General features: G+C 37.8%; 1 protein-coding gene across 1 annotated transcript; it reads left to right on the forward strand.

The window, feature by feature from the left end:
* The first annotated feature begins 431 nt into the window (after positions 1-431).
* Positions 432-15,572, forward strand: LOC307127272 (uncharacterized protein). Its single transcript, XM_079818403.1, has 3 exons — positions 432-1,101; positions 10,801-10,948; positions 13,562-15,572. The coding sequence occupies exons 1-3, from the start codon at positions 802-804 to the stop codon at positions 14,221-14,223; spliced, it is 1,110 nt and encodes a 369-aa protein (XP_079674529.1). The 5' UTR covers positions 432-801; the 3' UTR covers positions 14,224-15,572.
* Positions 15,573-15,847: the final 275 nt, after the last annotated feature.

Genomic DNA, 15,847 nt, shown 5'->3' on the forward strand with positions numbered 1-15,847 from the left:
CACCCCAAACGAGGCTCCACTCTGATTGTCATTACACTATAATGCGTTTTGTGGTATTGACATTAAAAATGTTTTCATTGACATCATTGTTATTAGTACTAGTATTATGCAAATTGCGTTTCTGCTTTATGCCGTGAATATGTATGGTTCACTCCAGTGAATAGATTTAATATTAATTTATATTACATTTTTATAAATGCAATATTAAATATCGTTAGCCTCATAGCATAATTGCCTAAGTCATATTTCAATGTTTTTGGTAAACAAGAAAAAAAACATTTTTAGGTATTTTTTCACAGTAAAGTTAGGCAGATATCTCAATTGGGCCAACAAATGACTTAGGCAATTATGCTATGAGGCTAACGATATGCATTTCACCAAATTAAAAAGATCCTGTAACGTATTTAAAGAAGACTTTTATTTTGATCTGTGTTGTGGCGTTATAATGCTGCACCAGACTAGTGTGTCTGTCTAACTTACTCGGCTGAGGAGAGGTCTGCGGTTTTGTATCCTTCAGTAAATAAATGGTTAGTTCACCCAAAAACGATAATTATCCCATAATTTTCTCATCATCAAGCTATCTTAGGAGTATATGACTTTCTTCTTTCAGCCAAACACAATCGGAGTTATATTAGAATATATCCTGGCTCTTCCAATCTTTATAATGGGAGTGAATGGGACCCTAGATTTTCAAGCCCCAAAAACGTTGGACGTAGGCGTAGCGTAAGCTCCGGTGAAAACAACGTCAAGAAGCGAGTTGTTTTAGCTAAGCTATACTGTAGATTTCTATTAGTCTTTAAAATGGTGAGTTCGTGCGTCTATCCAGGATGCTTTAGAAAACATAAAGTCTTAAGATTACGCGAGCTGTCATCAACGGGAGATGGAAAATTAACGTTTCATCGATTCCCTGTGAATGATCCTGAGCGACTGAAGCGGTGGCTGCTCGCTATTCGCTGGGATGTAAATACACCCATGGAAAAAATCGAGAAATCCAGGCTGTGCAGCGAACATTTCACCTCCGAGGATTACGAGCCAGAGAAGGGAAAGCCAAGAAGACTTCTGAAATCATCAGCTGTGCCTGTGCTGTTTCAGCCAAATGAGGTATTGAACTATACTGTAATATGTGTTGTAATAAAGGCATAATATGTAAGATTTTTGGGATTAAAATATCCCCAAAACGCTAGAACAGTGTTATATATTTTGTTGACTTGTGTTTTCTCTAATTCAATTTAACACCTCAAACTATATGATGGATGTTATAGTGATAGTTACAAATAGTACTTAACAAGACAGTATGTATGTGACATATTTAAATATAGAAGATATTGCACTTAATTATATGGAATTCAAAATAAACATGAAACGTGCATTTCTCTATATGAAAACGAATAGGACATTTAATTATGTATAGCTAAAGTTATAATTTAAATAAATGTATAAACAGCTCAAATTTTAAAAACAAATATGTACCATGGCATTTATGCAGAAAGACCTCAGTCTTCACTGAAAACCAAATTAATATGATTAATATTAATAATATCTTTACTATGACAAACGAAAAAATATGAGCACTCATAATGTATACTTTAATAATAAACACAAAGAATACAGTAACTTCACCTTAAAGCCCATTTGCAACACCCAACCCGTAAAGCAACTGACCACAGGGAAAAATATTATATAAAATAAAATGATTCAGTATTTTTTAGCAGATAAACACTTATACAATATACAAATTATCTCACCACATCATGTCAGAAATATTACAGACAACTCTCCATATTCTCCTTCAGTGCTTGTTCTGTTGTCAAATGTCTTATTGGTTTTCATTTACAGGCTTTGTAAATGTATAGGCTATATGCTTCAGCTTTCATTTTATATTTTTTAAATTCGATCTATAAATTAAACTAGAATAAGACACTATATGGCTGTTACCAATTAAATTAAATAATGTTATTTGATTGTTTGTTAGTGTGTGTAGGCTATTTCTAATTTATTGCATAATAACGTGAGTTAGTCGGTTAGCCAGAGACCTACACAATATAAAACGTACAACTACACAGTAGAAAATATATACATCAGTAATTAATCATACTTACTGTGCATCCGGAAAGTATTCACAGCACTTCACTTTTTCCACATTTTATGTTACAGCCTTGTTCCAAAATGGATTAAATTCATAATTTATTTTCTCAATTCTACAAACAATACCCCATAATTGACAACGTGAAAGAAGTTTGTTTTAAATCTTTTTTTAAATTTATTAAAAATAAAAAAATCACGATTCTTTCTTTTGGGAGACAACAACTTTATTTATCGTGCACTTTCGACTTTACACATTTGCAGAACGTTTACATTCACAGACAGCAATATTACACACTGCAAGAAAGGGAATATTCAAAAAACCATAACAGGGGCACTTTAAGAGATCTGTGAGGTAGGCCAGTCCGGGTCCATGTAAGGATTTGCACACCAATTACAAAAGTTTAAAATCAATTCTATAATAGACTGGAAGCCAATGCAGGGAAACCAGGGTAGGGGTAATGAGTTTTGAACTTTTTTGCAAATGAAAAATAGATGACTGACTAATTCCCTTATATATAACGCATTGCAATAGTCAAGTCTTGATGTTATCAAAGTAGGGGTGTCGAAATTGATCGTTTATTTGATGCAGACGAGGACGATTTGGTATCGGTTCAGTAATAGACCATAACGAATTATAACGTACTGACGCTTTTCTGCCGTCATTTGTCACGTATGTGCGTTGTCGCGGTAGCAGACAAAGGCAGAGGGAGGCGAGATGTGAGTGCGAGTAATTAAAAATGCTCCAACTACTTCTGGGCACATTGCAGCTTTTATGAACAACCTGGTAAGCACGACCTGGAGAAGACACACGCTGTGTGTAAATCATGTGTAATGCATGGAGTAATAATACCACTAACTTGAGAAACCATGTCAGCCGTTTTTCATCGTGAGCTGTTAACGCCTGTCAGTGTCAAGGTGGACCCAGCTCAGCCAAAAATGGATCAAATTATATCAACGTTAGAGTTCTTAAAGGGCCTGTTTACACCTGGTCACTTCATGCTTTTACAGATCAGATATCTATCTGATTTATCAAAACGATTTCATTTACATTTGGTCACATAAATGTATCTCTGCAAAACGGATATAAATCCAATCTCCAATTCCCGCACTATATGCAGATTTAATGGAGTTAACATCACCGAAAACAACAGATATGAGCTGCATTTTATTAATCATCAGCTAATTTCAAAATCAAAGACCGTAATAGGAGAGAGCGCGGCAACAGCACTGGTAAGATCATTCTGTTTCTTTACTTTTAATGAATATGATTGTATGTTGAGCATCTGCGACTTGCTTTCAGTTTTATTTGCGGTAGTTTGTGCGCTGGCTTAATGAAGAGATACGCAGCTGCTCGTCTGCGGCAATGTGTGCTTCAGTAGCGCTGTCATATCTGGCTATAACATGTCATATAACCCATAACACTCTCACACGTTTATTTCTTAGCATTGTTGGGAGGAGTAAAATTTTTCAACAACTAGATGCATTTAGACTTTAGTTTTGACTGTAATGCGGCCCAGACCACCTCCTGATGTGGCTTTTAGTACATTGTGTATTTGTTCTAAACGCTCCTGTTGTCTTATGTCTTTTGTTTGATGTTTGATACATTCAAGAAACGTGTTTTCTTTGAGCTGGTAAAATTAAAGGTTCAGTTCATATAACTGACTGACAAAATGATATACACAAGGATGCAGTGCATCGTCAATGCATTGTGATGCATCGTGTCACTGAACCGAATCGATGGCATGATAATCGTAATCGAACCGAACCGTGAGACCAGTGTAGGTTCACACCCTTATATCAAAGCGTGGATCGCAGTTTCAAGGCCTTTAAACATCAAACATGATTTCATATTAGCTAAATTACGCAGGTTAAAGAAACTTGACTTTACAACAATTCATCTGTTTGTCCAGTTTTAGAGAGCTGCCAAAAAACAAACCTAAATTTCGAACACGTTTTGACGTGAGGTGACAAAGAGCCAAAATCTAATTGTGTTGTACCCCTGGCTCCACTAGGCCCGCAAACTATAATCTAAGGCTTGTTTTCGTTTGGATGTAAAAAAGCAGAAGCCAACCATGTTTTGAGATCTACAGTGAGGAAAATAAGTATTTGAACACCCTGCTATTTTGCAAGTTCTCCCAATTAGAAATAATGGAGGGGTCTGAAATTGTCATCGTAGGTGCATGTCCACTGTGAGAGACATAATCTAAATTAAAAAAATCCAGAAATCACAATGTATGATTTTTTAACTATTTATTTGTATGATACAGCTGCAAATAAGTATTTGAACACCTGTCTATCAGCTAGAATTCTGACCCTCAAAGACCTGTTAGTCTGCCTTTAAAATGTCCACGTCCACTAGGGATGGGCGATATCTTATCGTTTGCGATATACCGGTAAAAATTCTCCCCACGATAAGAATTTGACTTCCCGCGATAACAACGATAAAGCCTAGTTGATAGCGCGACCCATCAGCACTGTGCCACCGCTGGCCGTCTCTTGATGCTTAAAGCGTTTACTTTATGATGGCCGCGGTGGCTGCGTTCGTCAAATTGTATATAGAATTTTCTTGTGGTGCCCCCCGCAGCACTCGGTGCCCTAAGCGCGGCGGCACTGAATCCGCATCTCACGTGCAGAGCGAAAACAACTATGGCGGAAGCGTTCATAGCTAAACTAGGCGCTACCTGTGGGCGATCTGAACCTGTACATACAGATGTATTTTCACTCGCTGAGCACTTGGACTGAGCGCTTCAGAGATTCGCTCTGTCTTAATCGATTGGTAAAGCACACTATTTCAGTTCATCTCAATGAATGCGCAGTGTATTTGACGCACATTAAACACTAGTGTGAGGCGCGCGACTGAGAGCGCTCAGTGTTTCACACACACTCAAAGAGAGAGCGAGAGAGTCTTATACCACACAGAATTGACGTGCTACATGTAAACAATATCCTTTGTTGTATTTTCCTGTAAAATAATGGCGTTTATTTGGAATTATTCAGCCTTTCATGAACAGGAAGAAACGAATGCACAAACGGGAATCTCATTGGCTGGCGTGCACCTATTACTGTGCCTGTTTTGATTTCAGCAAATCAGTTAGAATGAGCGCTGACAACGTGATTAATATTCATGAACCCAGAAGCTCATTATTCCTTAGTGCAGTTTATTTTTATTAGTAGAAGAATTTGTGGTATTATCTTATCAACTCAAATTACTGAAGTTCTATCATTAAATCATTATTTTCAACTTTTTTGTAATCTGAAGACATTTTTGGGATAATTACTTTTGCTGTTTCTGCTATTTTTACCACTGTTTGCACTGTGTATGAATAAATACAGAATCGGTTTACATGTAAAACTTGTCATTGATTTCAAAATTATTATTGTTTGTATTGTGTGATGTTTTTTAGCACAGTTGCACTATTTAAACATTACCTGCACCTTTACAGAAGACAATTATATCTGCAACTTTTCCATTTCTGAAAAGGCTGGTGTGGAATTTTACATTAAAAAAAAATTAATTATTTTTTTTTATATATATATATATATATATATATAAAATTATTTTTATTTATTTATTTTTATGTATTACGTATAGGAGCCTATTTGATGACATGTACGTTTTGCTTTAGATCATTGTTTGTTTTTCTGAAACTCGCAAGAATGCATGCAGCTTCCACTTGTATCCAAAAACATGGGGAATGATACTACATTTATCGTCACTGATATCGTTATCGCAATAAATACTAGAAAATATCGGGATAAATTTTTAAGTCCATATCACCCATCCCTAACGTCCACTCCATTTATTATCCTAAATTAGATGCACCTGTTTGAGGTCGTTAGCTGCATAAAGACACCTGTCCACCCCATACAATCAGTAAGAATCCAACTACTAACATGGCCAAGACCAAAGAGCTGTCCAAAGTAGGGATGTTAACCGATGACCGTTTGACCGATGGTTGACCGTATCAACGTTAACCGATCAAAGTTGTTTGTTGTCGGTTAAAAAAAAAAGTGATCTCTAAATTAGGCTATTATAGACAGTGGACTAAACGCTACTACAGTTAGCCATCTCATTCCAAAATCTTTTTGTGTGAAGTGAACAAATCCCTCACACTCAATTCTAGAGATGCTCCGATCAGCATTTTTGGGGCCGATCACCGATTACCGATCACCAAGATCATGATCTGCCGATTGCCGATCACTGCCGATCACAGAATGGCAGGGGAATGGCAATCTTTTATCTATAATCTTGCAGAGTTTGCACCATTTGTAGAAATGAAACTAACTCTAAAATAACTGAGTCAAGATCTTGAAGAACCACCAAGTGTTTATTTTAGAAAATGAGATAACTTAAGGCTACTGTAGGCCATCTTTCCCAAATAAATGTATATAATAAATGTATATAATTATATCACCTAAATATTTGATCATGCAGTGCATTTTTGTTTTTTTTTTAAAAATGTCAGGTAGGTCTAACATTAGTACTGAGGTAAGAAATACTAAAGACATTTAGAAATCAAATGTAAATTAATATTGGTCTTCCCTGAATAAATTAAATTAGATTAATCCTTACACTTAAGGTTGCAAAAGTTGAGTGTCATAAAGGTTCATCAAACAACACAAGACAAAGAGAAACTCAGAGACAGCAGCAGTTTATTCGACAGCTGTCACTTTAAGAGCGAACACGGATACGGTTACATGCAGTTGCACAAAAGTTCACTCGCGAGTCACGACGGGGGTTTACGTGCACACACGTCAAGATGGTAATTTAGTACATACATTTGTGTGTATCTGACCATTTCAGCGCAATTTGTACTCGCAAGCTTTTTGTGAGATGGCCTGTGTGTGTGTGTCTCTCCAGACCGTGCGCGCGAGTGCGGTTTGAACACTGGCAAGACTTAAAAATAAATGCAAATGATAAACTTTAGTGACGATGCGACACTGCCTCGATTGTGCAAAGTGGCAAATCCTGTGTCAACTGTGCAGCTCGATTTTAGTGCACATGCGATGCGCTGATGTGAAGCCATTTGATCATTTTGAAAGGGAGAGAGAGAGCGTGCACGTGGTGATTCACGCGCGCTGTTTGTGAACTTACGTCCCACAGAACGTTTTCAAATGACTGCGTAAGTTATTTAATATAGAAATATGAATACCTCACCTTCAGCATTATAATTATTTTACCCGCGCTGGAAAGAGAATGAGACTGTGTCGCTGCATATCATGCCCTAGCTCTCACGGCAGGCGCGGGGTTTATGTGTCGTCAGCATGCGATCAGTTCATGAGATCGGCCTTTTTGGAGACCGCCGATCAATCATCCCAAAGCGATTATCGACCGATCGAGATCGGTTGCCGATCGATCGGAGCACCCCTACTCAATTCTTCATAACTCCACTGTTTGTACTTAATAAACCAATAAAAACATTTGGCGCGAGGTCACAGCGTTTGGGTTTGCGCGCTCACAAGGTTTGCTGTTAGAGCCAGGGCAGACGACAGTATGAAGCGTGCAAAGAAAAGTAGTGTGTGGGACCATTTCACCAAAAAGAACGACACAGATGTAAGTTGCAACTTGTGTGATACAGTGCTTAATTAGAAGGCACACAGTGAGTTAGACCTGCCTTGGCCGGTGCGTCTTTTACGCATTCTGAAGGTGCCTGTTTTATCCATTGGTTTTATCGTGTTGCAGTCTATTAGACAACATTCCACATTAGATGGGCTTACATTTGGAAATATATTACATCTACATTTCAGTGGTAACACATAAGGTGTTGATCATCATCTTTCTTTATTATTGTTAGCACTACCTCGAACTAAAGCGCCGTCTCTTCGGAGCTGTCATTTTCTTAAATGAGCCGCGGCAATGTTTCAAATGAGCTTCTACCGCTAGACAAATGCCTTTATTTTCAACGCGATCACCTTGTACCCAAACCATTTCGAAACCAAGGAGCCATTTGTCCTCCGATTACAAACAAGCTCCTCGGCGCCGCGTTTGCGGGACTCATGTTTCGCGCTGTAGGGGATTTTGAAAAAGTGACGTGAGTGGAAGGCAGGTGGCGGCGCCGGGATAGTGTGTGTGTGAGAGCGCGAGGCAGAGTGGCAGAGAGATGCGACAGAGTTGCGAAATTGCAGGCGCGGCTGTTATTTCAAATAGCTCAGCATATTTTAAACTAATCAGTTAACCGGCTAATGAGGCTCGGTGGTCGGTCAAGAAAATGTTTAGTTTTCGCCATCCCTTGTCCAAAGACACTAGAGACAAAATTGTACACCTCCACAAGGCTGGAAAGGGCTACGGGGAAATTGCTTAGCAGCTTGGTGAAAAAAGGTCCACTTTTGGAGCAATCATTAGAAAATGGAAGAAGCTAAACATGACTGTCAATCTCCCTCGGACTGGGGTTCCATGCAAGATCTCACCTCGTGGGGTCTCAATGATCCTAAGAAAGGTGAGAAATCAGCCCAGAACTACACAGGAGGAGCTGGTTAATGACCTGAAAAGAGCTGAGACCACCGTTTCCAAGGTTACTGTTGGTAATATACTAAGACGTCATGGTTTGAAATCATGCATGGCATGGAAGGTTCCCCTGCTTAAACCAGCACATGTCCAGGCCCGTCTTTAAGTTTGCCAATGACCATTTGGATGATCCAGAGGAGTCATGGGAGAAAGTCATGTGGTCAGATGAGACCAAAATAGAACTTTTTTGTCATAATTCCACTAAACGTGTTTGGAGGAAGAAGAATGATGAGTACCATCCCAAGAACACCATCCCTACTGTGAAGCATGGGGGTGGTAGCATCATGCTTTGGGGGTGTTTTTCTGCACATGGGACAGGGCGACTGCACTGTATTAAGGAGAGGATGACTGGGGCCATGTATTGCGAGATTTTGGGGAACAACCTCCTTCCCTCAGTTAGAGCATTGAAGATGGGTCGAGGCTGGGTCTTCCAACATGACAATGACCCGAAGCACACAGCCAGGATAACCAAGGAGTGGCTCTGTAAGAAGCATATCAAGGTTCTGGCGTGGCCTAGCCAGTCTCCAGACCTAAACCCAATAGAGAATCTTTGGAGGGAGCTCAAAATCTGTGTTTCTCAGCGACAGGCCAGAAACCTGACTGATCTAGAGAAGATCTGTGTGGAGGAGTGGGCCAAAATCCCTCCTGTAGTGTACGCAAACCTGGTGAAAAACTACAGGAAACGTTTGACCTCTGTAATTGCAAACAAAGGCTACTGTACTAAATATTAACATTGATTTTCTCAGGTGTTCAAATACTTATTTGCAGCAGTATCATACAAATAAATAGTAAAAAAATCATACATTGTGATTTCTGGAATGTTTTTTTTTTTTTGATTATGTCTCTCACAGGGGACATGCACCTACGATGACAATTTCAGACCCCTCCATGATTTCTAAGTGGGAGAACTTGTAAAATAGCAGGGTGTTCAAATACTTATTTTCCTCACTGCAAAAGACAGGCCACAAGAGATTCTAACCCAATTTCATGTGATGGTGGCAAATAGACGTGTACATCATCAGCATAGCAATGGAAAGCAATATTATATTTCTTGAAAATATTTCCCAAAGGAATCATATAGAGAGAGAATAAAATAGGAGAAAGGATGGAAGCCTTGAGGCACTCCACAAATGACCGGTGCTGCTGCTCTAGAGAAACAGGCCCCAATATTAACTACCATGCTTCTAACAGTCATATAGAATTTAAACCATTTCAGGACATTCCCCTTAACCCCCACATACTCCGTGAGAGCATAACTAAATGATCAATAGCGTCAAAAGCAGACGTTAAATCTAACAAAACTATGACAGAGTTTCCAGCATCCACAGTCAGCAACAAATCATTAAAAACTTTTACAAGGGCTGTCCCAGTTGAGTGGTGTTTCCTAAATCTGAACATATAGACTTTGTCTAAAATGTTATATAATTGATAATAAACAACCTTTTCTAAAAGTTTAAATACAAATGAAAGAGGAGATACCGGTCTGAAGTTAGCCAGGGCAGTCGGGTCAAAATTTGGTTTCTTCAACAAAGGCTGCACAAATGCCTCTTTCAACATGTCAGGAAATACTTTTATTTATGATTTGCAGAATACAAGGCCTAATCACCTCAAAAATAGCTTTAAAAAGGCATGGAGGGACCATATTCCCGACCAAGCCAGTAGGCTTTAATTTGCTTACCACTTCTTGTAACCACTGAAATGTAATCAATTCAAGTTGATTAAAAACTGCAGTATGCCGAGCAGAACTTGAGGGTTTATAAGTCATTGGTGAAAAATCCACTCTAATTGCCTCAATCTTAGATATAAAGTAGTCAAGAAAATTCTCACATAAAGTTGGGGACAATACTAAATTTACCTTAGTGGAATAATTTACTACAATAATATTAAAAAGTGTTTTTAGATTATTCGATTTTTTTCTCTATAGGTTCTGCGAAATATTTCGATTTAGCCAATCTTACAGTTCTCAGAAATTTAGTTAAAGTTTCCTTAAAGATGTCATAAGAGATTTGAAGTTTATCCTTTTTCCATTTTCTTTCCGCCTGTCTGCAAGGTCTACAGCGCCTGATCTCATCATTCAACCAGGGATCAGACCTTTTTTTGTATTTTTTTTTTTTTTTACTGCATTTCGTTTTTAGAGAAGCCACTGCATCTAATACTGCTTCTGCTTCTGTTTCATGAAGGAACTCACAAATATTCTCATCATCCAACAGGTAGAAAGGCCAGGAATAACTTCTGTTGAAACATCAAATTCTTCATGGAGCAATACTGAAAAGATGGAGTTTATTAGAGAAGAGAATGAAGACAGGAGCGATCCACAACCATGCAAAATAAAAAATGAAGATACTGAGGAACAAAGAGGTTGGTGTACATTTGTGATTCTTCATTAAATACTTATGTTGAACAAAAAAGTAATAAAGCTTCATGCCTCAATTGTTCAATCTGTGCTGGAATTGCTTTTCATCTCTTGGTTATGCATTAGACATACTTCCTGGTGAAGTTTGTTCCATACACCTTTAGGTTTGGGCTGCTTAAAAACAAGAAAAAGAGAAAGTTCTGATGATGTTTTTGACTCATGTTTACAGGCTTGTATTGATAGACCCTTATTTATGGGTATTTTATATACCCTTATTTGTATTTATAAAGACAATAATGTATAAAGAAATAATAAATACATAAATGGCACTTTCAGAGAAAACGCTGTGCATCAAAACAATAAATGCAAACAGTGAACTCAGTGAAAACCTACAATGATTACATTACTTTCCCCAGAAGTTATCTTTATAAAACAATTAATAAATACTGATTTACATCTTTGAAGTTGTCTGATTTCTGCAAAAAATAATTTATTTATTTATTGATGCAGCTAAAGTAAAATTATTTTTTCACTAAAAGTATTAATTTAGCCAAAAGGTGAAAATAAAGTTTCCTTAAAGCTGCAGTCTTTAAGTTGCCTCTGTGTCGCCATCTCTGTTTGAAACCATCAATTGCAGTTATTTGCGGAGTTATCATCTGTACGCGAGTTGTGCATCGGTGGCACCTCAGCGCGGATTAATCTAATGTTTTGAGGAGTATGTGTGGCCGAGTATGAGGTATTACTGCACCGGTGTGGATACTTCAGAATCACAGATTCTACGTCTTGGAGTATAGCCTAAATAAGAATTATGCAACCATTCAAATTATTATTGTTGTTATACTTTGTTCTCAAATTGTTAATGTTAACAACCTTAGCATTGCGTGACTACGTGTATTTAGTGTGTATTAGCGTTACCTGTAGATTACGTAGAGTCTATTCTTTTGCTTTTGACCACAGGTCTCCAGTTGCCACTGATGATGTCATTTGGGCCTTTCTGGATTAAAATCCACCATCAAAATGATACGTTTAATTACTCCAGCTGCTGTAAGAAAAGGCTATAAATGATCCGCTGCAGAACATGTGATCCGCTCCTCACATGCGATAACCTACTAGCCAATCTCCTTCTTATACAGACATGATATAATGACGCAAAGACATGCTTGAATTTCCTGAGGAAATCCACCATACCACTCTAATTATAGCACATTATTACAAGTTGAGAAATGGATGTGTGCAGTTTGCATCAGTTTTAAGGTTTACAAACAGTTCTATATGTATTTGGATGGATCATTGTGGTCTCTCTTTGCGTCACCCACTACTGCTGCATCTGGAGGTCCTGAGTAATTTTTATGACAGTCCCAGACCAAGACTTTAGGGATTAGTCTCTAGATGGGTGAAGGGCAGAAACTGCTTATGGACCAATGAGAAGTCCTGTCATTCCCGGGCTTGGTACCAAAGGTCTTCTTCTTGCCCTGTCTGGCTGTTGCCCTAGCATCTTTATCTGATGGCGTTGGACAGTCTGTGGTTTGCGTTAGTCCACCAAGATCCAATCAAAATGTTGCAAACTTTTTTTCCACTGTTATGGAGAGAGAAGGGGCCCTGCCGTAAAGTGGGCCCACATTAGGGTTAGAGCTAAAATCTACAGGACAGTGGACCTCAAGGGCTAGAGTTGAGAACACCTGCTGTACCATTTCAAAAGATTTTGTAACAGCACCCCTCCTACCGCATAACCATGAAAACACAGATTGTCTGAAAATCTCATCAGTGGCGGGGAAAGAGTGTGTCATTGTTTGAATGTTGTGATAAAATGTACCTAATTTAAAAACGGAGAATCTGTTTCATATCAAAAGTAACAAGCACAAAGCTTATTGCAATTATTGGATGGGAGGTGTAATACAAATAATGTTTGGGTAAGTTTTGTTCATGCATCAGCTGAAAGCAGTGATGCACTGATATGAACATTTTGAAAATTTGTATATAATTTTTTGATTACAAAAAACAAAAATCTTACCATTTAAAAGCCATGTCCCAAGCACACAAATATAATCATTATAATTTTATGTAGCCTATAGGACAGACCTGGGTTGCACATGTTGCACTAAACTGTATTTTCCTTTTTGAAGTGATTTTAATCATATTTCAAGCAATTCAAAACCATCATGGCGAACAGTGCGCATCTGAAGTGTCTCAGCTGAAGGAAATAATCCATTATTTACCATCTTTAATATATCAGACAAATGTTCTTATTGGGTCGATAACATTAAAAATTAGTATATATATGTTGTGCCTCACTAACTAAAAGATTGATCTTGGAATTAAAAAATCAGTATTGTTTCATCAAAATCAATAAAAATTTGGAAATTGATTTTGTCAACCCAGCCCTAGCATCCACACAGCTGACATGTTTACCTGTTGTTGCTTATCCACATTGTGTGCATGAAATATACCCTAACACAATGCAAACGTGCCATTAGGTAAGCACTAATCAATTCAAATTGATCAATTCATCATCAAGAAAAAAGGCTCTACTGACAGCTAAAATCGCACTGTGTATGAACTGTTGTATAATTGTTTTTGTACCTTTTGATTAATATATGACAATTACATGTTCATTTCAGAGGTGATGGAAGTGAAAGTGGAAAGTCAAGAACTGAATGAAGTTGAGGATAAACATCAGCATCACAGAACTCATAGTTTCAAAACTGGACAAGATTCGTTTAATGGGTCACAGACGGGAAAGAATTTGTCACAAAAGAGGTCTACAAATTATTTTACCTGCCCTCAATGTGAAAAGAGTTTCACACAAAAAAGTCACCTTTTGGCTCACATAAGAATTCACACTGGAGAGAAGCCGTTTACCTGCCAGCATTGTGGAAAGAGTTTCACACAAAAAGGAAACCTTAAGGATCACGTACGAATTCACACCGGAGAGAAGCCTTTCACGTGCCATCAGTGTGGAATGAGTTTTACACATAAAAGAAGCCTTAATGATCACATAGGAATTCACACAGGAGAAAGTCCTTTCACATGCTCTCAGTGTGGAAATAGTTTCACACATAAAGGTGACCTTATAAGACACAGAAGAATTCATACTGGAGAGAGGCCTTTCAGTTGTCACCAGTGTCAAAAGAGTTTCACTCGTAAAGAACATCTTAAAACTCACACAAGGATTCACACAGAAGAGAACCCTTACATATGCACTGAGTGTGGAAAGAGTTACAAACACCTAAGTAACATAAGAAGGCATATGACAAGTCATTCAGAAATTGAATTACACTAATCACAGTGAACTGTAACAACAGACTGTTTTAAAGCTATTATGCTATTTTAAAGGTCCCTAATTTAGTTTTGGAGGTCTTCAACAAAAGGTTTACATGCATCAAAGGTCAAAAAAATTCTCATTTTCTCATACATTGCGCATCACCACAGTGTTCTATGATTCGATTTTACACCAATCCCAGCGCAAGTCCGAATCGATGATGAAACATTGGAAGAACTAGTTTTTCAACCCCAACCTTGAGCAGGACATTTCTCAGTGATGCTACTCAGTTTGAGGTACAATATGAGATGTTTCAAATGTAATTCCTCACCATCAGCATTAACAAGTGTGCGTCCATTAACAAACCTGTGTGTGTGTGTGTTTCTAATTTATTGCGGTGCACATGCGGGAACTGTATCAATAACAGCACATATGTTTGCCGAGCACTAACGTGAATGACTGATGTAAGATTCAAGTTTGCTAAACAAATCTTGCTCCGTCCTTTATCTTTACTCAAAGTAGTAAGAATGACAGACAATCTGCATTAATAGACACAGTTTTAGGTAATACTGCAGCTCAGAGCTAATTTACAGTAGTATTTCAGTAAGACCATAATAATGTGAGTTAGCCGGTTAGCCAGAGACCTACAAAATATGAAACACAATACACAGATTGTAGAGCACAGATCACATCTCGACATGATGCTATTCAGTATCCACAGGAATCAGCTGCAGTGTTTGAGGTGGTTCAAGTTTTCCCTGGTGTCTGTGCACGCAATAAGTGGACGGACAATATACTAATGTTTCGTCTTGATGTCACAGCGAAACGACTTGGGATTCGTTTAAAAAAAATTAGCTTAAAGTCGACTCTTTTAAGAGACAATAACTTTATCTACAGTGCACTTTCAGATAAACTTTGCAGGATGTTTTCATTCACTTAGAACTATGTTACACACTACATGAAAGGTAATTAAAAAAAATATCCATAATAGGGGAACTGCAAAAAGAGCATGTTTTATTGTTCTGCTATTTGACTCAACCTTTTTTTTTCCTTTGTCCACAGATAATTATTTTGTCACCTAGGTATTTTTATATGTGGTTAAACTGACGCCATAACAAGTAAGGCTACCTTTTCTAGGCTCTATTTTTAAACATTCCAAATTAAACTGTTTAATGCCCTGGTACAGTTTGCATATTGTGTATTATTTTATGGTAAATAGTATGTATATTATGTTTTCTTTTTATACTGTGCCTAGTATTCTGTGTATTGTGTATATTGTATTCAACATTGCACTGCATGTCGCACTTAAGATTTTTGTACTCTTTAGCACTTGTGTATATATTTACAATAAATTGATCAGATTGTACTATAAATCTGCCTGTTTTCTGTAAGAAACATATTTTAAACAGACAAATATTGTAATATTAGCACCTACCTCGGTCATACCCCTCACTTGCCACATGAGGGAGCCTCACCAAAATACTGAACACTCCAACATCTACTCCAACTCATAGCTACCTGAACCGCATTAGCCCTCATCAGCCACCATATATAAACACCTGGGGTGCTTCTCAATTCATCGGCCCTGTCCCAAATGGCACACTTCATGTGTGGTCTTGTGGACAATAGGCCTTTATCACAGAGG

This window comes from Gobio gobio, assembly GCF_949357685.1.
Source record: "Gobio gobio genome assembly, chromosome: 6".
Lineage (NCBI taxonomy): Eukaryota > Metazoa > Chordata > Actinopteri > Cypriniformes > Gobionidae > Gobio > Gobio gobio.